The sequence below is a fragment of the Mrakia frigida genome, assembly GCF_051309035.1.
Source record: "Mrakia frigida strain ATCC 22029 unplaced genomic scaffold BDY24scaffold_52, whole genome shotgun sequence".
NCBI lineage: Eukaryota > Fungi > Basidiomycota > Tremellomycetes > Cystofilobasidiales > Mrakiaceae > Mrakia > Mrakia frigida.
The window spans coordinates 57,812-78,793 of record NW_027481229.1 but is presented as its reverse complement, the minus strand read 5'-3'; the positions used below and the strand labels follow the sequence as shown (position 1 = coordinate 78,793).

General features: G+C 54.1%; 7 protein-coding genes across 7 annotated transcripts; 5 read left to right on the top strand and 2 right to left on the bottom strand.

Moving 5' to 3' along the window:
* The first annotated feature begins 606 nt into the window (after window positions 1-606).
* On the top strand, window positions 607-2,000 carry BDY24DRAFT_404464 (uncharacterized protein). Its single transcript, XM_076642506.1, has 2 exons — window positions 607-1,815; window positions 1,899-2,000. The coding sequence occupies exon 1, from the start codon at window positions 907-909 to the stop codon at window positions 1,762-1,764; it is 858 nt and encodes a 285-aa protein (XP_076492273.1). The 5' UTR covers window positions 607-906; the 3' UTR covers window positions 1,765-1,815; window positions 1,899-2,000.
* A 1,477-nt stretch (window positions 2,001-3,477) lies between these two features.
* BDY24DRAFT_241582 (uncharacterized protein) lies at window positions 3,478-6,178 on the top strand. The gene is made up of 13 exons (XM_076636722.1): window positions 3,478-3,781; window positions 3,849-3,959; window positions 4,027-4,137; window positions 4,205-4,267; window positions 4,341-4,388; window positions 4,465-4,563; window positions 4,734-4,844; window positions 4,936-5,082; window positions 5,159-5,218; window positions 5,295-5,450; window positions 5,522-5,657; window positions 5,744-5,917; window positions 5,996-6,178. Exons 1-13 carry the CDS (start codon window positions 3,577-3,579, stop codon window positions 6,060-6,062), a joined length of 1,488 nt encoding a protein of 495 aa, XP_076492272.1. The 5' UTR covers window positions 3,478-3,576; the 3' UTR covers window positions 6,063-6,178.
* Window positions 6,179-7,243: 1,065 nt separating this feature from the next.
* Window positions 7,244-8,714, bottom strand: BDY24DRAFT_372718 (uncharacterized protein; the record flags this gene model as incomplete). The annotated part of the gene is made up of 5 exons (XM_076638212.1): window positions 7,244-7,284; window positions 7,373-7,529; window positions 8,158-8,231; window positions 8,306-8,428; window positions 8,570-8,714. 5 exons carry the CDS (start codon window positions 8,712-8,714, stop codon window positions 7,244-7,246), a joined length of 540 nt encoding a protein of 179 aa, XP_076492271.1.
* Window positions 8,715-9,043: 329 nt separating this feature from the next.
* BDY24DRAFT_404445 (DNA glycosylase/AP lyase) lies at window positions 9,044-11,374 on the top strand. Its single transcript, XM_076642505.1, has 10 exons — window positions 9,044-9,152; window positions 9,255-9,367; window positions 9,454-9,506; window positions 9,601-9,742; window positions 9,814-9,948; window positions 10,018-10,150; window positions 10,219-10,430; window positions 10,525-10,560; window positions 10,625-10,885; window positions 10,976-11,374. Exons 1-10 carry the CDS (start codon window positions 9,137-9,139, stop codon window positions 11,306-11,308), a joined length of 1,434 nt encoding a protein of 477 aa, XP_076492270.1. The 5' UTR covers window positions 9,044-9,136; the 3' UTR covers window positions 11,309-11,374.
* Window positions 11,375-13,576: 2,202 nt separating this feature from the next.
* On the top strand, window positions 13,577-14,004 carry BDY24DRAFT_404442 (uncharacterized protein). The gene is made up of 2 exons (XM_076642504.1): window positions 13,577-13,806; window positions 13,887-14,004. The coding sequence occupies exons 1-2, from the start codon at window positions 13,618-13,620 to the stop codon at window positions 13,938-13,940; spliced, it is 243 nt and encodes an 80-aa protein (XP_076492269.1). The 5' UTR covers window positions 13,577-13,617; the 3' UTR covers window positions 13,941-14,004.
* Window positions 14,005-15,513: 1,509 nt separating this feature from the next.
* Window positions 15,514-17,677, top strand: BDY24DRAFT_404440 (uncharacterized protein). Its single transcript, XM_076642503.1, has 5 exons — window positions 15,514-15,712; window positions 15,778-15,867; window positions 15,934-16,125; window positions 16,210-16,299; window positions 16,361-17,677. Exons 1-5 carry the CDS (start codon window positions 15,604-15,606, stop codon window positions 17,431-17,433), a joined length of 1,554 nt encoding a protein of 517 aa, XP_076492268.1. The 5' UTR covers window positions 15,514-15,603; the 3' UTR covers window positions 17,434-17,677.
* On the bottom strand, window positions 17,666-20,829 carry BDY24DRAFT_404435 (uncharacterized protein). The gene is made up of 10 exons (XM_076642502.1): window positions 20,528-20,829; window positions 20,181-20,424; window positions 19,945-20,094; window positions 19,652-19,878; window positions 19,341-19,575; window positions 19,012-19,270; window positions 18,845-18,943; window positions 18,478-18,756; window positions 17,812-18,397; window positions 17,666-17,716 (listed from the first exon to the last, which is right to left on the bottom strand). Exons 1-9 carry the CDS (start codon window positions 20,750-20,752, stop codon window positions 17,821-17,823), a joined length of 2,295 nt encoding a protein of 764 aa, XP_076492267.1. The 5' UTR covers window positions 20,753-20,829; the 3' UTR covers window positions 17,666-17,716; window positions 17,812-17,820.
* Window positions 20,830-20,982: the final 153 nt, after the last annotated feature.

Sequence of the window (20,982 nt, the reverse complement as noted above, 5' to 3'; positions counted from 1 at the left end):
TCGAGAGGACTGACATACATACCTGAGATGGCTTGAACGAGCTCCGATCTTGACATGGCAGTTCGAGGTTCCATGGTGGATGCGACGAGACGAGGCAGAAGTTCGAGGGAACCTGAGGTGGGAGGACTCAGGAAGAGAAGGAAGGAGAGGGATCGTCTTCATCTCGGTAGTTTTGGGCCCGAAGTCGAGGTGTGGCGAAGTCCGGACTGGTAGATAGCTATAAGAGGCTGGAGAGGTGGTTTGGAGAAGTGAGGGGAAGGAGCTGGTGGAGGGTGGGAGGAGGGAAGGAGAGAGGTGAGCTCGAAGGAAAGCGCTTCGACTTTCGGCCTCCCTCCCTCCCTTTTTGCCTCCGCTTCTCCCAGCAAAAGCCACGTCTGCGAGTGTATCTTTCTCCGAGAGCTTGCAGTGATCTTGAACTGATCCTCAACGGACTTGCGATCATCGTCCAGACCAGCTTCAAAAGACCGAGCAGAGATGCAGGTCGACGCGTCGGCTGACTCGTCTCTCGCTTTTCGTCATTCTCCTGGGATCTGGCCGAAAGTTGGAAAGTAGATCTTGATTCCTCGATCTCTGAATCTCAGGCCTACGAGAGCTGAGAGAAGATCCAAGACCGGAACGAGACGCGTAAGGAAAGCGCATCACAATCACGTCAACAAACTAGGCACGAGCCTACTCAGGAACTACACCCATCGTGGCCTTCAAGCTACCAACAGCCATCATCGCCGGTTTCAACGCTCCCTTCGCTCTCGACCCTCCTCCTTCCCCAGCGTCCTCTCCATCCATCAACGTCGTCCCTCGATCTGCGATCAACCTCAAGCTCCTCACGATCGTGCCGAACCTCTGTTCCTCCTGCGACTCAAGAGCCACTCCGTCCGGGATGAAGAGGAAGCCTGAACTTCGTTCCATATGTTTCGCGCCGGCCGAAACGAGGGTGTCGGTTCGAGAAGAGAGAGGGAGTCCAACGACGCCGGGGAGGAAGAATTCCCAGGCGTCGGGGGCCTCGTAGATAGTTGGCGGAGCGAGGAGTTCGAGGTTGAAGTGGTGGACGATTTTCTCCATGCTGTGAAAGATATAAGAGAGAGGGAGAACGACAAAGAGAAGGTGAAACGAGACGCGCCGGGGTCAGAGAGGAGGAAAGAGAGAGGGACTGACCTTCCTCTCCTTCTTCCGCAAGATCTCTTCCATCCTCCTCCATCGCTCCTCTGCACCGTCCAAATCCCAGCATGCATCGTCGTTCGAATCAACACAGCAGTAAGACGAAAGCGAGCTCACGTCGACGAGACAGACTCCCTTGACCGGTCCTCCCAAACCTGCCAACGCCATCTCCCTCCCTTCCTTCCTCCTCTTCTCGCAGAAGTGATATCCCTCGGAGCATCCCTTGTTGCTGCAGAAGCAATCTTTGACGAGGATGTTCTTGTAGATCTGTTCCCCTTTGCATCCTACAGCGTGCGAGCAGAGACCGAGGATGTTGAGCTGGAAGAGCTTCTCGTCCTCGAGAAGGGAAGAGAAGAGGTACGAGTGGATTTCGTGGGAGAGTTCTGGAGGGAGGGAGAGGAAGGGAGTTCGACGAGCGAAGTTTTTCTTCTTCAACTTCTTCTTCTTGTGGCTCTTGGTGGTGTAGACGAGGGTGTTGGTGGTGAGTCGAAGTCGAAGGAGGGCGAGGAAGTGGAGGAAGGGTCGATACGACTTCCAGACTCGACAGCCTGGAGCGAAGAGAGGAGAAAAGAAGGGAGACGAGTGAGTCGAACGTTCGCTCTGGAGTAGGTTCATACAAACGATCTCGTAGTTCACCGTAGTAGAGCGAGAGAGGGTCGACTTGGAAAGAGAAAGAGAAGGAGAAGGTCAGCTCGAGCTCCTTCCTCCTTCTTCACCTCCTTCTTTGGAAGATCTAGGCTCACCTGAGATTCCATAGGCTACGCTCATGGAAGAGACTGCTCCTTCAAGTTCTCGATACATGGCTACCTGAATATCTGCGAAAAGAAAATCAAGGAGAAGGAGAAGAAGCTGGTTGAGAAGGAACCCTCGAAAGTGAGCTCGACTCCTTCCTCCCTTCAAACGGTCAGCACCTCATCAAAAACTTTCAGCTCTCTTTCTCGAAAACTACTCTCGAAGCCGCTCTATACCCCTCTATTCACCCTCCAGCTCTTTTTGCTCTCGAGAAGGACCTCGATTGGCCAGATCCCGCATATTCGAACGGTCGAGTCGAGCTCACACTCTCCCCTCCTCCCTCCCTTTTCGACAACCTCCTCCGCCCTTCCTCGCCCTCATCGGCTCTTCCAAGCACCCTAGTCATCTTTAATAATGCCTCAGACTATTAAGGAAGAAAGGTACGTCTTGCTGAGAGTCAAGAGGGAAGGAACGAGCTTGGAGCGACCAGTGAAGGGAGTGAAGAGCTCACCTTTCGTTTCCTCTCCTTCCTCCTCTGTTCCCTTTTCCGGTTTTGCTCATGCAGCATGTCGGACAACGAGCCTATTCTGATTCATGTGGACTCGCAGAAGATGTCTACAAAGGACAAGAAGAGAAGGAGAGGTAAGTCCGTTTGACTTCTCCTGCGCCGCTTCAAAGGAACAACTCCTCCAACTAACTCGACTCCCTTTCTCTTCCTGTAGATCAACAAGTCCAAGCACCCCCTACAGCCGTCAATTTCGAACGCTCTCCCTCCATCACCCCCGGTCCTCCTCCTACCATGTCGAAAAAACAAGAGCGAGACGAGTTCAATCGGTCGCCTCCTCCGTCCTCCTCGCCGCCTCCTGCACCTCCTCGTCCCTCCAAGGCTCCCGTCTCCATCTTCAACAAGTTCGAGGCCAAGGCAGCTCTTCAACGAAAAGAAGCAGCAGCAGCAGCGGCAGCATCCTCGAACGCTTCTTCGTCGAAACGATCTCACAACGCCACAGCCTCCTCCTCCAAATCGACGTCGAATCTCCCTCCCTCGTCCACTCGTCGCGTCTCGGATCCCTCCTCTTCCTCTTCTTCCAAACCTCCCAAGTCCAAGACCACCGCCACCTCCTCCTCAGCACCTAAACCTCGAAGATCGGACCCGCCAGCTTCCTCTCGCTCCAAATCTTCCACCAAGACCTCCCTCGTCGCAGGAGGTTCGACCTTCACCAAGTCCCTCGCCGAACGACCCTCCGTCGCCAGTGGAAGATCGGTCCGAGTGGAAGGATCCAACACAGCTAGGTTCCTGGAGCTCGAGGCTTGGGAGGCCTTCTCGCAGTTCGGACAGATGTGAGTCAACGAAGCTCACTCTTTCTTCGCCTCGCGTCGACGCAAATACGAAGCTCATCCCTGATTCCGACCCTTCTTGCGCTTCTTTCTTCAGCGAAACCCTCGACGTTCTCATCACCTCCAGGTCCAACGGAACCAAAGATGTCTTCTTGACCTACGTCGAGAGATCTTCTGCGGACGCCGCCGTCGCTGCGATCAACGCTCCCGACTTCCCTGCTCAGGCGAAGAGGATCTCCCTCTGGAAGAATCTCTCCATCGGGAAACCTCCCCTCAAGGCTACGAAGGTCGTTTCGATGCTGTTTGATGCACACGTGGAGCGATGGCTGAAGGGAGGAGGAGGTGTGATCTCGTATGCTGGTGAGTTCAGGACGAACTCGGTTCGGGTCGAAGGGAACGGAGAGGCTGGATGCGGAAGAGATGCGACGAGCTGACCTTCTCCTTCCTGTTCTCTCTCAATCAGGGACTGGAATCAAGAAATTCATCGCTGCTGATTCTTCGGATGACTCGTCGTCGGAGTCCGACTCGGACTCGGATTCTTCGTCGGAATCGGAACCTGGTTCGTTCTCTTCCCTTCGTCTAGGCGATCGACGTGTGCTGACCGTCTTCCTGCTCTCTTCTTTCAGCTCCTCCTCCCAAGAAGCTCAAGTCTTCCAGCAGAGTCGAGCCGTCGTCAACTGCTGTCGTATCTGCACCATCGACGTCAAGCTCGAAGAAGGCTTCGACCAACAACAACGGTTCGTTCCCTCTTCCTCCTTTCGCTCTCGTACTCGACGCAAGCTCACTCCTCCCTTCGTCTTCCAGACATGGACTTCGTACCTGCCACCGTTTTACGAGTCCCTCGATCTGCTGCAGCTCCTCCTCCTGCTACTCAGATCTCGAACGTCGTCGATCGAAAAGGAAAGGGTCGAGAAGGTACGTCTCGTCGATCTTCCTTCCCATTGCTTCTTCTTCTCCTGACTCGATACTCTTCTCCTCCCAGTTATTGAGCTTCTCTCCTCTTCTGATATGGAAGACTCACCTCCGCCTCCCGATATCGAGGAAGGTGAGCAATTCGATCAGCTCGACGCGTCCGATTGCCTTCGACGCTGACTTCTCTTTCTCTTTCTTATCTGCAGTCGCCGGGATGGACAGGATGTCGATCGAGCCTACTAGAAAGTCTAAGAGTGCGCGACTTTCTTCTCTTCTTCATCGACTCGGTCGTTCCGTCGCTGACCTTTCGTTCTCGCCGTCGTTTTGCAGCTCCTGCTCCTCTCCCTCCCTCGAAGAAGGTCATCAACAACGACTCTTCCTCCGACGACGACTCGAGTGACTCGGATGAGTCAGACGCTGGACATCTGAGTGAGTTTTCGATCTTTCTTCGCTTCCGTTCTCGATCTTGAAGCTGAAGGACGTCGCTCGTACGTTTCGTTTCGAAGACATCGCAGACCTCTTCGGCGACCTACCTGTTGCTCGTGAGATCTTGGACGTTCTCGTTTGGTCTGGCGCTGAACCATCTTCTTTCTTCGCAGCTGCTCCTCGACCCTCTCAAAACCTTCCCCGTCCGGAGCCGCTCAAACCTGCTCACCTACCTTCATCTTTCACCCCCGCGAAGATTACCAAAACGGGAAAACAGGCTGGAAGTGAGTTTCGTATCCGTTCTGCCTTCTCTGACGGCTGATGCCATTCTGCGGACGCTCGACACTGACGGCTTCCTCTCCTTCCCTCCTCCAGCCTCGGATCCGACTCAGAAACATGCTCCCATCCCCATCCTTCGACCTGGTCAGCAATCAACGCTCCCAAAGAAGCCTATAAAGCGTCCTAAACCTCCCGCTCCACCAGACTTCCACTCAGACCCTCGTCTCCAGTTGAACGTCCCTTGTGAGTCGACCGCAAGTTTGAGCTGGAAGTCCAGCCATCTCGATTCTTACTTCGAACGTTTTTGCGGCACGAACAGCGCCAAGTATCTGGCAGCAAGACTCTGTCGCCGAATTCTCGAGTTGGATTCAGGCGTTGTGTAAGCTTCCTTTTCTTCCCTGGTTTCTCCTCGTCGCTAATTCTCGTTCTCCTCCGTTCTTGGTCCAAACTTTCAGGTCGGGATCGAACTCGAGTCCACGGAACCAACCTCGTCAATCAGATGGCCTGGTGTGAGATCCAACTTCGACACGTTTACGATATCATCGATCTTATCAGAACGTCGCCGGACTTCCCTGCCTACATGGCTGCGATGAAGACGCTTCAACTGGCCTGTGAGTCACCCTTTCTCTCGAGCTTCTCTGTTTCGAGCTTCTGACGCGTCTCATTTTTTTTTTGTTCTTAGATCGAGGGTATGCAGCTCAGCCTCTGCCGTGCCCGACGTGCTCTCGACCGTTCAAGAACGAATGGAACCTCCTTCGACATCAGACGATTCACGACGCTGGCCGAGTTCCCCAAGATTGCGGACACTGTTCGTTCGTGTGAGTGGTCTCTACATCTTCTTAATGTTCCTCTCAACTGGACGCGTCGTTTGATCAATGCTGAGGTCTTTGTTTTCTTTCAACAGCTTTACTCGACGCGTCACCTTGATCGAACATGAAGCAACCTCTCACGGCGTCGTTCGAATTCCCACTCGCTGCTCCGCCTGTCCCAGGGTCCTGGAAAGTGCTCAAGCTTGTCAGGATCACGAGGAGAAGCACGCAATCTCAGCTGGGCGTTCGTGTACGGTTTGCTACGAAGTGTGAGTTCCCCTTCCTCTTCTCCTCCTTCTTTTCGAGAAGACGTCGTTGATGTTTTGGCCCTTATCCTAATCTTACAGCTACTTCCGACGGGATGGCTTGGCGGCTCATCTGAGGAAGAGTCACGGGATCCTCTTGTCTATATAACAGATGAATCTAGATCGATGTTTTCGTTTCTTCGACGGCCCTGCCTCCTGCTTGATTCCTGAGATCTTCCTGTTTCGAATTATTTATGGGCGGTCAAGGTGCATAGCCAGAAGCTGAAAGCCGGGGGAAACTACAGCGAAAACGAAAAGAGAAACACAGCGAAGACGAAATCGGAACTGCCGACGAAGCGCGACGCGACGAACGGGGAAGGTGAGTAGCGACGGGACGAAGAAGAGACGAAGTAGAACCATAGAACAAAAGAAGAAAAAAAAGCCAGGAACGCATATGTCTCCAACCCGACCTTCTCCCTCTCACTTCTCATCCCCTCCTTCCAACAACCCTCACCAACCTCTCCAACCTCCTCTCCCCCCTCCCTCTTCTTCCTGGAGAATTCGTCTTACGGGCCCTCGATCCGTATAGCTTACAGTCTCAATTGCATTCCTATGGCTACCGTGAGGCTTCGACTGGTGAGCTGAGAGCGAGGAAGAAAAGGAAAAGAATGTTGCAACGTCATGCTCCTTCGGACTTCACTGGTACTGGCTCTTACGTTGAGATTGCATCGATGAAAATCTTCGTACCAGCTACTCTTCCGATACTGAATCTGGGAAAAATCCGGGGAAAGAACGAGCAGTGAGGAAGACGAAGGAGCGAAGGGAAGATGCGACGGGGCGCGACGCGACGTGCGCTGCCCGGACACCCGACTGTTCTTCGGTCCTTGCGTGACAGATCATATGCAGTGAGATACCGTCTCTCTGGGATGCGAGCCGACGAGGAAAGGAAGGGAACCGAGCTCGACACGTTGAGCTTCGAAACGCGTTGCTTCAATTCATTCCTCTACGGCGAAGCTTTCTGTCGAACATAGGACCGCCGTGAAGAAGAAAAGCCCATGCACATCGTCTTCCTCCCTCGAGCCAAAGCGAAAATAATGACCTCTTCAGCCCCGACGCGTCGTCGTCTCTCACCTCCTCCTCCACGCTCAGTTCCCAACACCAATCTTCCTCTTCTCTCCCCTCCCTCCTTCACTCCCCACACACACCACCTCCCGTCGAAGCTCGGAGATCAGAAAGCGACCGATCCCGAACCGAACAATCTCCGAGGTGAAGGAGCGAGGGATTCGACGCCGAGGAGGAGGAGCGACTCGAGACGAGCCGAGAATGACGAAGATCAGATCGAATGAGCGTTTAAGCCCAGGTACGAATTGAGAGAGGGACGGCTTTGACGTCTGTACGAAGAGGGGAAGAGGGGAAGAAAGAGTTAGGGCTCGAGTTTGAAAAGAGGCAAGGGGAAGGAGGGGAAGGAGAGGGACTCACTGAATCGCTCAAGTGCAACGTCGGTTTTGAGACGGAGAGATAGAGGCGAGAGGAGAGAGACGGGATCGGAGAGAGAAAGCGACGTGGGGGAACGACGGCAAGGACGGGACGGGACGAGAGACGAGGCGAGACGGGGTGACGGAAGAGGCGAAGCCGTCTGGGAGAGGAAGAGAAAGAAGAGGGGGTCAGTTGCATGCTTCAGAAAGGTGAGGAGGAGAGAGTTAAGAAGGAAGACTCGATGTACAGGCATCAAACTTCACGCGGCTCCACCCAACCCTCCCATCTCCCTCTGTCCCACTCCTCCTCTGCCTACTCTCCGTCTCCAAGCTTCGCCATCGACGACTCCTCCACTCCTTCTTCCTCCGCCGCCGACCTGATGTAAGCACCTCCCTGCGGACGAACGTGAAGAACGTCTCCGGTTTCGACGACGAAGACGACGCGCCCTCGTCCTTCGAGAGGAGGGCGGGAGAGAGGCCGTTGGGAGAGGAGGAGGAGGGTTTGGGTGGTGGGAAGAAGAGAACGTGGTGTGGAGAGATCGATGAGGGATGGTAGGATACTGGTTTGGAGTCGTTGAGGTGAGAGAGTAGAGGGCATGGCGAGGGATGGTGAAAGAGGAAGGAGATGGACGGTACGGTGTTTGAGCTGCTGTTTCCCTCCTCCTCGAAGCTCGAGCGTCGGTCAAACTACTGCGAAGGATCCTCCTGGACTTCCTCGACCTGAGCTCTGTTTCCGTTGACCGACGACGACGAAGGGGAGTGGGGAAGCTCCGACTTGGAGGGAGAGACGGTGAAGAGGACGATGGTCTCGCCCGAGAGTGAAGTTCGAGCGATTCGAGCGTGGAACGCTTTGACGTCGTCCGCTGTAAAGTCGAGAGAGGTGCGACAATGAAGTATCAGCGTTCTCGTGTTCAGAAAGGGAGGAGAGGGAACTGACCATCCTCCATGACGAACTGGATCTGTCGGTCCACATCCAGTTGAAAGAGTTCGACTTGTGATCGATCGGGAAGACGAGCCTTCTCTTTGACGAGAGCTACGAGGGATTCGAGAGTCCATTCGGCTAAAGAGGGAAGCGAAAGAATGAAGAGGAGGAGAGTTTCGGTGAGCTCGCTCGTTTCCTGCTTCTAGTCCTCCTTCCTCCCTTCTCGTCTCCTTGGTACGACGTCACAGGACTACACAACTAAGTTGACTTGATACTCACCATCCCATAGTCTCTCCCAACCTTTCTGCGTCCCTGTAGGATCGTTCCCTTTGAACTCGACGAGTCTTCTTCGTTCGCCTCCTCCTCCTCCTCCTCCTCCTCCTCCTTCTCCTCTCGTCGACGCTTGCTCGTGTTGAGGGACCATTTCGAAGGGCGGATGGGCTATGTTTATGAGGCGGATATAGGGAAGGGAATAGGAGTCCTGGGCGGTGTTGAGAGATAGAGCGAAAGAGAAGACGGGAGTGAGGAGATGATGGTCGTTTGGGGTCAAGAAGGAAAGACGACGAGGTTGAGCTTTTGAGCCTTTTCAACTTTTTTGTTCGGACATTTTTCTAGCAACTAAAAGAGTGGCGACCTCTGCGTACCCATGTTGAATCCAGACGTCTCGACTCCTGAAAATTCGGAAGGGGAGAGATAAATCGTTCTTCGGCCATCTCGCCCGAGCAGTCGAGCTCTCGATCTCTCCCCCTTCATCCTCCATCTGCTCCTTCGTTCTCTTCAACTGCTTCCTTCTCGAAACAGACCACCTCTGCTCTCCTCGTCGCTCACTACTTTACCGTTTTATTCATGCCTGAGCTTCCTGGTAAGCTTTTGCTTGATCCCTTTCTTCGCGACTCAACCGAAACGAAGCCAAATCGAACGAGCTCACCTCTTTCCTTCCCTCTTCTTGCTCGCTCCTCTACAGAAGCTGAACGAGCTCGTCAAGTCCTCCACGATTCCACCCGAGATCTCATCATCACCAAGGTTGAGACTACTGCTGATGAAATCGTCTTCGTAGATCTCAAGGAGGGAGCATTCGTGAGTCGAGAAGGGAGAGGGAGGAAGAGGTCAAGCTCAAAAGCATGTCGATCTTGCTTTGACTCACATCGCTCTCTCGTTCGTAGGAATCTACTCTGATCGGAAGGAGTGTCGTTTCGGCCGAGCGGAAAGGGAAACTGTGAGTCATTCAACCGATCTCTATCTTATCTCAGGGAGACGACCAAACGAAACCGAGTCGAGCTCCTCACCTTCTCCTCCTCCCGCTCTCAAAGGTTCTGGCTCAACCTGTCTGGGAAGGGTAAACACCCGGTCTTTCATCTCGGGATGACAGGGATGATTCAGCTCAAAGGAGGAGATCCCGTCTTGTACCAGAGTAGGAGCTCGGGCGAAGTTTGGCCACCAAAGTTCTGGAAGGTGAGCTCGACTCGACTCGACTCGACTCGACGTCTCCTCCTCTCGCTGACTCCCTCGGTGTTTCTCTTCAGTTCATCATTCACCTCTCCCCTCCAGCCCAATCTTCCAGCAGTGCCGTACCCGTTCAAATCGCCTACCTCGATCCTCGGAGGTTAGGGAGGATCCGTCTCGTTCAATCCCCTTCGACCGAACCGCCTGTTTCTCTCGTGAGCTTCCTCTTCGATCCTCCTCTCTCCCGCTCTGAGGCTGATGCTTGCTCTATCTGCCGACCCCAGCTCGGTCCCGACCCGATCCTCTGCCCACCTACCATCGCTCAACTCTCGCTCTCGTTGCTCAGACGGAAAAGTCCCATCAAATCCGTCCTCCTCGATCAATCCGTCGCAGCTGGAGTAGGAAACTGGGTAGCCGGTGAGTCGCGTCTCCCTTCTCCTGCTCACCGTCTTCCGTCTCTCACCAAGCTCCTTCGCGTTCTTCAGACGAAATCCTCTACCAATCCTCCATCCACCCCCTCACGCTCTCCTCCTCTCTCTCCCTCGCTCAGATCACTCTGCTGCGAGACAAGATGATCAGGATATGCACGTTCGCGGTGAGCGTGGGAGCGGATAGTAGGAGGTTTCCGAAGGAGTGGTTGTTCGGGGTGAGGTGGGGGAAGGGCAAGGGGAAGAAGGGAGAGGAGGGAGTGTTGTTGGTGAGTTCTTTCGCGTTTCTCTCTCTTTCTCTTGCTCTTTTTCTCGTTCCTTCGAGCTATCGCTGAACCTCTTCCTTCGTACCTATCTTTTCAGCCCGACGGATCCCACGCCAAAGTCGAATTCATCACCGTACGTCCCCTTCTCGTTTCCCCTCCCTCCCTCTCTCTTTGCTCACCTCCCTCCCTCTCTTCAGATCGGAGGAAGAACCTCAGCTTTCGTACCATCCATCCAACTCCCTCCCAGTGCTACCAACGCTCAGAAGCCCAAAGCCGCTCCGAAACCGAAACCGACGACGACGTCGGAACCCGAACCCAAAGCCGCGGCGACATCGAAACCAGTAACAGCGACGACAAAGCTACCACCACCAGCACTCTCCCTCCCTCTCCCTCTTTCTACCGCTCCCGCTCCCGCTCCCGCCGTCGCGTCAAGTTCAACGTCGAAAACGAGCAAACCGGTTCGTCCTCCCGTTTCCTCAAACATCAGTCTTCGGATCGGTCCAAGCAAGAGGCTGATGAGTTTCTTTTTTCGGTTCGGTCGAGGTTAGGTCAAGGCTGGGAAGAAGAGGAAGGCTGAGGTCGAAGCGGAGTCGGCGGGTGGAGGGAACGACGCGTCGGGAGTGAAGGTCGAAAAGGGGACGAGGAAGAACAAGAAGGAGAAGAAGAGTAAGGTGGAAGCAGAAGAGGGAGATGGGGACGCGAAGAAGAAGAAGAAGGTGCTGGTAGAGGGGAGAGACGGGCAGGGAGAGGGAGAGGTGAAGGAGAAGAAGAGCAAGCGAGTGAAGCTTGAGGAGGGCATGGTTGGGGAGGCGACGGTGACGGGAGCGAAGGAGAACAGGGAGAAGAAGAGGGAGAAGAGGAAAAAGGTCAAGCTGGAGTAGTATGTAGAAACGAGAGTTCGTCTCTCGTTGTATCGTTTCGTTCCGATTTGCATGTTGTCGCTCGTACTCCCTTCCTCTCTCTCTCTCGAACCTCGACGCGCACGAACAGAACCCCGAGCCGAAATCAAGATCGCAACGAAAACAAGACTACTACAAGCGAAACAACAGCCTCATCATCCAAAAGTCCACTTCTTCCTCCTCTTCGTCGGACGTCCCTCCTGTTGAGGAGGAAGCGGAAGTCGATGCAAGCGTTGATGCGGAAGTGCAAGCTGCTGATGCTGATCTGGAGGGATACAGGGAGAGCAAGCAGAAGAGGAAGGAGGAGAGGAAGAGGAAGAGGAAAGAGAGAGAGGAGGCGGTGAAGGAGGGCGCTCCCGTCGAAGGTCACGTCGGATCTTCTTCGGTTCGTCCAATTTCGTCTTTCGACCTTTTGACGAACATTCCAACTGACCATATGGCGCTTGTTTTCTCCAGACTTCCTCAAACTCGTCAGTCGTTCTCGACAAGGATCGATCAGCAACGGACGCGTCGTCCTCGGTTAATACAGCTCTCTAATCAACTCCATTTCTCTTCTTTTTCTCAGACAGCTGACCTCTTTCTCTTTATTGCTCTCTCGTGCTCGTCCCACACAGTCGCCTCAACCTTCGTCCGAGAACGTGTCCAAGAAGAGAAAGACGGACGATCGTTCTTCGACGGGTCATGCTTCCGGTTCGTCAGTTTTCGTGCGCATCCGACTCGACTTCTTAACTGATCGAACGTCTTCTACCCCATTCTTTCCCAGCCCAAAGCCATCGATCAGCACCTCGCTTCTGCCAAGAAGAAGAGGAAGAAGATCACGACTTCCGAGACGCGACCTGATTCGGGGACGCAAGCTGTGAGTCCGACTTCCCTAGTCCCTCGATACTTTCACCTTGTCGTTACTGACAAGTATCTTCGTTGATTCGTTAGTATGTCGACCCTTTGGACGAGTCTGCGCTTGCTGTGATGTCGAAACCGAAGTCGAAGAAACGAACCGTCGACGCCGCTCGGGTTCGTGCTATCCGTTGTTCAGCAACGAAGTTCTTTCATTGACCTTCTTTCGATGATCCTCAGGCATCCACATCGACCTCATCCTCATCATCCTCGGTTGCGTCGAGGTCTACTCTGTCCAGCGCTCAGATCGTCGCCAGCTCTTCGTCGACTATCGTTCCAGCGTCGGCCATCTCCTCGGTTCGTCCAGCCTGAAATCGTCGAGCTTGAGAACAGCTTCTTCTCGTACCTACTAACGCGTTCTATACTTCTTTGCAGATGCCTTCGAACTCAGCACTCCCCAAGTCCGTCGTCAAATCTGTCGCGCCGAAACCTTCCGCTGCTTCAAACCTCACCCCCAAGGTCCGTCTACTACCACAGGTCCCGTTCTCAACGAACCGCAACTCATCTTTTTCCGTTCCGTCGTTCAATCTTCAGGGCTATCCTAAGGCGAAGAAGCCCGTCCCAGCAGTTGCTGTTTCTCCTGCGGTTTCTCAACCCGTGGGTTCACGCGTTTACCTCCCTCTCGATTGGGGATCCAAGCTGATAGGCATTCTTCTCCTCTCCCAGCAACCGACTCCACCTATCGCCAAACCCGTCGCTGCTCCGAAGAACGTCGTCGCACCTGCTCCTCCACCGGCGAAAGCGATCTCGTCGCGTCCCGTCGTCCCTCTCCCTCCAGTTCGTCTGCCTCTCGACTTCTTCCCCAAGAAATCAAGACTGACAAGTTCTTTAAACCTTTATCATCAGCCCCTTGCACCTGTCGCTTCGGGTTCAGGCTCGGTTCTGGCTTCGGATCCAGTCGCTCCCGCCGCCTGGGTTCGTTCGAGTTTTCTTTTTTCCTCTCGCTTCTTCTCCCATCGTCCCCGAGGCTCAGTTCGCGTTGTTTCTGAACGTACAGTCTCCTATAAGTGCTAGTGGGTCTGAGATAGACCCCACCAGGGAGCAGCTTCTCGCTCGGATCAAGGAGCTCGAGGGTTCATTGACGGATGAAACGACGAAGGTCCATCTCGATCCATCCCCCGCCTTTCCTTCGACCGTCTATTCGGCTGACAAATGCTCGTTTCTTTTCTAGCCTCGCCACCTTCTTCTTTCGTGTTGGTTTTGAAGTTCATCAAACGGAGCAAAGTCGTCAAGAAGCTCACGAAGGAACTCGACGAGCTCAAGAACACGAACCGCACCCACCTCGGACAGATGAGTTACGGCCTTGATTTCTCTCACTCTTGGTTCCGGATGGGCTTACTTCTACTTCGGTTGATCCTCCTTTATAGCTGGGACTGAGACTCTCCGATCTCCACGATATGGAGGAGGTACTTCTGAAGAAGGAGAGCGCTATCGACAAGCGCAGGAAGGAGGTCAACGCTCAGGGCGTTCGAGAACCACGTCAGAAGGCTCGAATCTTGTTCCTCGAAGCGCAGGTGACCTCTCTGAGAGACGAGATTCGGCTCAAAGAGACCCTCTACAAGAGGACCAGGAGCTTCATCGACGAGGTCAGCCCTCTTTCCTCCTTTCCCGTCGTTCCCCGAGTTTGGACGCTCTGAGCTGAGCTTCTCGTCTTCTTCCTTCCCAGTTATGTGTGGTAAGCCCCACCGCTAGGGCTATCCGGGATGGACCGCAGGCGTAGGATCGTAGTTACCGAGGTGCGTCGCCTCTCTCGACCTCTCTCTCCTCCTCGCCTTCTCTTTCTCCATCCCTCACTCAAGCTAACCGCCTCTTCCTCTCTCCCTCTTCTTCCATCCCTCTTCCCCTTCCGAGTAGAGAAGCAGAACGAGTTTCGAAGCTCGCCTGTCAAGGGAGACGACGACGACGACGAAATCGACATCGAGATTGAAGGACGGTTGTCGAAACGCTGCTGGAACAGTTTGTATCTCCTGTAGTATTAGCTAAAAAAGACAGGAAGGAGGGATGAATGAAGCTATAGTAGATCTGAGAGGTCGCAGGTCGAGCAACGAGAAAACTGAGCTCGTTGAAGAACGAGAGTTTCAAGCGGCGCGTCTCTCACTTCCTGGCTCGATGAGCCAAGAAAAAGACACAGAAGGGCGAAAGTCGAGGAAGCCGGAGCTGAGACAGAACGTCTGGACTCGCGCGAAGGAAGCAGTTTTGCTTGTTGACGCGTTTTTGCATCCGTTGTTGACGCGTCAAAACCTGTGCCCCGAACCAAATGAGCTCGCGTTTCCCTTGGCCCCGTTTCTTCCTCAAACAGCGAAGCTCCCCCCCTCCCCTCCCCTCGCCTGGACTTTCACTATCCCGGCCGATGCCTCCTCCTTCTTCTCGGCCTCGCCCTCCCAACCAACCAGAATTGAAACCCTCGAGACCATCGAAGAAGCGGCGGACGGAAGAGGTGAAGAAGGAGGAACGCGCTCGAGCTCCCACCTCTCCCCCCGTCGTCGTTGCTACTCCTGGACCTCCGATGGCTACTCGACAGCAGTGTTTAAAGGTAAGTAGCTCTATCCATCGGCTGGCTGGGGTTTAGTGGGGTGTGGGAGTCTGTAGGGAAGGAGGAGAAGGAAGAAAGGCGTTTGAGCTCGAGCTCACCATCCCTTCCGGCTTCCCTTCCCTCCCTTGATCTCTCTCTCTCAGAGGGACTTCCCATCTCTTCCCAAGGAGCTCATCTCTCCTATCATCAACCACTCTACCGCCGAGGGATGTATCCATCCTAAACCTTGGAGCCCTATCGCCGTTCTCGACATCATCAATTCTTACGGTGAGCTCGTGCCTTCCTTCCCTTCTTCTTCCTCATCTCCCTTCTGACCTCGATTTACTCTCGCTCCTCTAACTTCCACAGTTCAGAGAGTCCTTCTGAAAGACGTCTCTCGAGACTACAAGCCAGCAGCTCAGTTCTACATGAATTCCTCGAGAAGCCGAGGGGTCGAGATTTCGATCCGAGAGGTGAGTTTTCCGTCTCTCCTTCTCCCTTCTCCTCTTTGATCGCTCGCAAGCTGACTGCTACTTCTGTTTATCCTCTGTCTTCAGGCTTCCCGTCTTGCAGCCCTTCGTTCCCAAGCCTACTTCGACTTTTACTCGGAAACGATGCTTTTTGAGTGGCAGCAACCAGTCGGAACCTCGCTCCGGATGCCTGATCTTCTCAAGATCAACGAGGTCGTCTTCAGGGATGTCAAGGGTCCTTTCAAGAGCGAGTTCATCGACGAAGCTATGCTACTACGAATTCTCGAGATGTCTTGCTCACACCCCTCTATGTTACTTTTGCAGTCGTCGATCAAAGGAGAGTCGCTGTGCCGTTGAGCCACGATCCTCTTCGAACAGTTCAAGATCGAATAGCCTTACGGATGGCCGAGAAGCTTCGTCTCATCAGTGTGGCCAAGAAGAAGAACAAGGAGCAGAGAAAGAAGCACGATCTGGAGTGGTCGGGAAGGTCCACTTTGTCGAACCGAGATCGTGAGTCGCCCGCTTCGATTGCGCTTCTTGCTCGAATCTGAAGCTGATCTCTCCTTCGTACTCAGTTCGAGAACTACTCGCTGCAGGTCTCGCAGTTGGAGACGAGTCCCAGGAGGAAGAAGACTCGTCGGATGATGAGGCGTTGCAGGTTCCAGGTCAGTTTCTCGCGTTGAGTGAACAGAGCTCGATTTGCTCACGACGCGTCTTCCTAATCCTCGCAGCCGGCCGAACTCGTAGGGCGAACTCCCCTACCCTCTCTCAACTCCTCTCGTCGTCATCGCCACAACAACAACCAACTCAACAGTCTCCTCCGAATCCCTCTTCTTTGTCCTCTTCCTCGACTTCGAAAACGGTCGCCTCGAAACCGACGACCTCGACTCGGACGCCGATACGACCAGAGCTTCTTCGAGCCTGTGAGTTCGTTGATGCTCTCACCTCAACGTCAACTCTCTTTCTTGTAGCTGAAGCCCCGTTGTTTCTTTTCCTCCTTCCCTCAGTCGAAACTCCTGCATCCGCTCTCACTCCCGTCCTCGCTCAAGTCTCCAGCACTCCAGCTCGGTCGTCTCCTGCCAATCCAACATCGAAATGTGAGATACTGAACGAGTTTTCGCTCTCTTCTTCCACTGACTTTGACTCCTTTCCTTTCAGTCCCCTCGAATCGGAGCCTCGTGAACCCGGTGGGACCTTTCGTCAAAGGACTTCACCTCCCTAAAGGAATCAAGAGGTACTACTCCGACAACATCCACGACCCCAAGAAGTTCGAACCTGGACTATCCACGATGCGAGGAGAGCTTCAGCCCTCACCTCTCTACGGAGCGGCTTTTCCACGGCCTTCCAAACTTCTTCGACCTCTCTCCACTCTCCCTCGACCGATCCTTCCTCTTCCTTCACCTACTCGCCCGATCGAAACCCCAGTCGCCTCATCGGAACCGCACCCTCTCTCCTTCTTGGATCAGAAACGAGTGCCGACATCGAGGTCAGTGGAGGAGGTGGTGGTGGAGCCGTCGCAGGGAGAGGAGAGGGAACGACGCGTCAACTCGGAGGACACGGAGATCGACGAAGCAGCCTCACAGAATCCAGAGGAACCCCAGGATCGACTTCCCTCTCCTTCCACCTCCTCAATCCACTCCTCTCCCTCCAAATCTCAGCCGAAAGGCGTCGTCAACGTCGGTGATGCAGAGGAGGACGAGGACAAGGACGGGGGCGAGGACCAAACTTCAGGAACCAAGTCAACACCCCCCTTGTTCGACGACGACGACGACGCCAAATCTTCCACCTCGAATCTCCTCACACCTTCAACTCAATCAAACTACTCCCTCGTTCCACCTCTCCCTCGCAGCACCAATCCCTCCAACTGGAATCGTCACCAAAAGCTTCGTCTCTCCCCCTCTGCCTCTCCGACGCCCTCCCGCTCCTCCCGACACCCATCTCACACTCGTTGCCGCTCTCGCTCCTACTCTTCACCGCCCTCCCTCTCCCCTCGTCAAACTCTCTTCCTCAGGTTCATTCACGATCCCATCAGCCCTCGACAGGAAACGATGGCACGACGACTGGAGATTCGAGAGGAGTGGAAGAAGTTGAAGAAGACGCACGAGGAGATCTCGAAGCAGTTGTTTTTGTTGGATCAGGAGGTGAGGAGGTTGGATGTGAAGGAGGTGCTTGCGGATCAGGGGTACCGCCTTGTTGGTGAGGAAGACTGGGAGGATGAGGATGATGTGTAGATGGAAACGGAAGGGCGAGGAGGAGCTGGGTTGCCTTTTCGGTTGAACGATCTTTACGACTCTCACGAAGCGATGATCTAATTTCCAATGAAGGAAAAGAGACTCGATCGAGAAAGTTTGAGTAGTAAGCTTTTTGAGCATGGCTCTTTCTTCCGCCAGATGGAAGGCGAGCTTCGTCCTTTCATCTCAACTCCCCTCAAATCAAGCTCGACCCCAACAACGTTCGCTCAAAGACGATGTTCAGTACATAGCATCGATCCAGAACGAAGTGGGCAGTATAAAGCTAGAGGAAACGCAGAAACGAGAAGCAAAGAGGTGAGCCCAAGGTCTTTCGCTCTCGAACGCGTCGAATCGAAGTAAGTACGAAGCTGAACTCACCTCCTCGTCTCACTCAACCCCCTCCATCTCTCCCAACTTCCCCGACTCCAGCATCTTCCTACAAGCCTTCTGCTGAGCTCCCTCCTTCGTCCACCCTGTTCCCTTCTCCACATGACCTCCAACCACAAGCTTCTCTACAAAGACGTCGACTCCCTCGTCGGATCGCATCGGTTTCGACTTGAACGAGGGATCTCCCAGACCTAGTCGAGCGACGAGCTCAAAGAGCCGCTTCCTCGAATCCACGTTGGCTGTTCGATATGGAGTAGTGGAGGGCGTGGTGGGTGTTGGCCTCGGTTTGGATTTAGTTGAGAGGGAAGAAGATGGTTGGGAGGAATCGTCGAGGTTCGAGGAGAGGGAGATTTGGTCAAAAGGACGAGAGGAGGAGGGTTCGGTAGCTGAGAGCTTCTTCTCCGTCGATTCTTTAGGTTCCTCTAGAGAGTTGGAGGACTTGGACGTGGGCTGAGAGGACGAAGCGGCGGGTGGAGCGTCGAGAGTGGCCTCGACCTTCTTCTTCTTCTTCTTCCCCTTCGCCTTCGTTCTCTTCTCCGCTTCGAGTTTTGGATCCGGGAGATTTGAAGCCGATAACCTGTTGAATAAAGAGGGCGAAATTCCAAATCAGGAACGACGTCCGAAGGGATGCAAGAAGAAGTCGAGACGAGAACTCACTGATCTCCGACATCCTCCTGCTCCTCCTCTGCCATCGGTTCCGGTAAGAGTCCCGAGTCCAAAAGAAGGCGACAAGCTTCCTCCTTTGCCTCCTCGAGCCTACGTCCCTTTCCCTCGGCGGAGAAGCGGTTCCCGACAACGACAACGACGGTTGAGATGTGGTCTCCTTCGTTCGAGATCGTTTCGAATCCGACGGTGAGTCCGAGAAGCGAACAACGGTTCTGAAGGAGAGTAGATGAGGATGGGACGGGATGGAATTGTTCTTCGGAATAGTTCGACCTGAAACGGAGTTCGAGGAAGGATTGAGGTCAGCTCGACAGAAGGAGAGGGGAGAGACAGACGCGTCGTGCGAACTGGGTCAACGTACCGTCGCTCGTGCGAGACCTCCTGTTTGAGAAAGTTCGAACGTTCAGGTCGCATCGACGGTGGTATAGGTCCAGCTGCCAATTTTGATGATGGAAGAGGGCTACGAGGAGACGATCGAAGAGGTCAGCGACGATTTTTGAAGGTCGAGGAAGAGGAATCTGAGCTCACCCTCGTTCCTCCCTCAGATCAACGTTGTCCTCCCCGTCCATCAGAGCAGGAAGAGTTCCAGACCGAACCAGAGCAAGAGCGGCAGCTGACTTCGCCTGATCTAGCGTCGAGCCTTCCCCTTCAGCCTCAAACTGATTGTCGACGACGACGCGTACCCTCCAACTCGAGACTCCCGTGCTCCCGTCCACCACGACCGGGTACCGAACGATCGCCTTGCGAGCCTTCCGGTGTTTCTCGATAGACTTCCTAGCTGACGAGACTGGAAAACAAAAAGAACAGTCAGAATCGGCGAGAGGTTTTTCGTCGGGGAAGACACGGGAGGGACGAACAAATTCTCTTCTCCATGACAAAAAGAACGAGTGGGCTGAAGAAAGATTCAGACCAGATCATGGCTTCTTGAGGTCCGAGGTCACCACTGATGGCTGCGAAGATGCTGAGAAGGAGAAGCCTCTCGTTGACGGGGTGGGTCGGGTTCTCTCCGACTTGGACTCGAGACGACAGTTGACAGTGATGCAGGTAAGGAGTCAAGAAGCCGACGTTGAGAGCTTCCAAATGGATGTCTTTCTAAAAGGGGGGGGGGGAACAGCGGGATCGTCAGTTCGTAGACTGGAGCAAGAGAGGGAAGAGAGGCGGGAATCACCATCGGCTCTAGTGATCCCTCGGAGACAAGAATCCTTCTAACGAGAGCTTCCACCGCCTCCGTGCATGCTTTGGATTTACCCTTTTGCAGGAAAGACTCGTAGTTTTTCGTTCGGTCGACGGAGGAGTGGGTGAAGAGGGTCTGACGAGTTTGGGGATGAAGGCGAGCGAGAACGGCGTCCAGTTGTTGAGGATCTGCTGTTGGGCACGAAGGGTAGATTCCGAGTACTGGATCCAGCGATTAATTCAGTCTCGGAACATATTCGAAGAAGGGACAGCTTGAAAGAAGCTCACCGGAAGCGTCAGGTCGGTCTGCGTGACGAGGAACGACGGCGACGTGGTTTTGAGTGGGAAGAGGAGCAGGAGCAAGTGCCGGTGGAGGCGCGAGAGGGAGTGAAGGAGGGGGTGGAGGCCTTCTCCTAGCAAAGAGGGATCGTACGTGGTCTGGTGGGGAAAGGAAGAGATCAGCAATCGTGGTGTCGAGGGAGATTTTCGACGGGAGCGACAGGGAAGGGAAAGGACGACCTTACCTTCTCCATTCGCCTCTAGCTCAACCTTCAGCTCCCTGACTGTATCCCCAAGAACAACTCCAAGAAACTCGTAGACATCGTCATCTCCATCTTGATGAAGCTTAATCCCTCCGACGATCCTGACGAAGACTTCCTCCTCCCTCTCTGGCGACGGCGCAGAGAGTTGAAGAGCTCGATACCTCAGCCCCCAGCGAGAGATGAGCTCGGCGAGAGAAGAGGCAGAGGTTGATTCGGAGACGAGGTGCTAAACAGTATGAGTGGTTGAGACGAGACGAGTCAGCCTAGGAGGGACGAGGGAAGGAGAGAGGGAGGGAGGGAGGGAGGAGAGAAGGAAGCATCGAGCTCACGTTCAAAGCTTCGACGGGCAAATCTGGGAAGGATTCGAGCAGGATCCGTCTGACGACTTGACTGAGAGTGAAGATTCCTGTGTTGAAGAGGACGGGAGGAGAGAGGGTATGGTTGAGCGTGCTGGGTTGGTTGAAGATAGCGTCGACGAGAGGGATCGGCAGTCGATGGAGGGTGTTGACGAGGAAGGGACCGCCCAAGAAAGAGGTTGGCATAGGAGCTGACATGCTGAGAGGAGGGGTATGTAAAGACGAGTGGTAGATAGAAGAAGGGGATTCTACATCCAAGAAGGAATAGAAATTGATGGTGAGAGTTAGAGGAGAAGGAAGGAAAGGAAAAGAAAAGAAAGAAGGAAGGAGAGCTCGAGCTCAACAGTTTGCCTCCTTCCTTTTCTTTTCCTTCCCAACCATCAGCATCCCCTCCAGACAAATTTTCTCTTCATTCCCACCATGCCCTT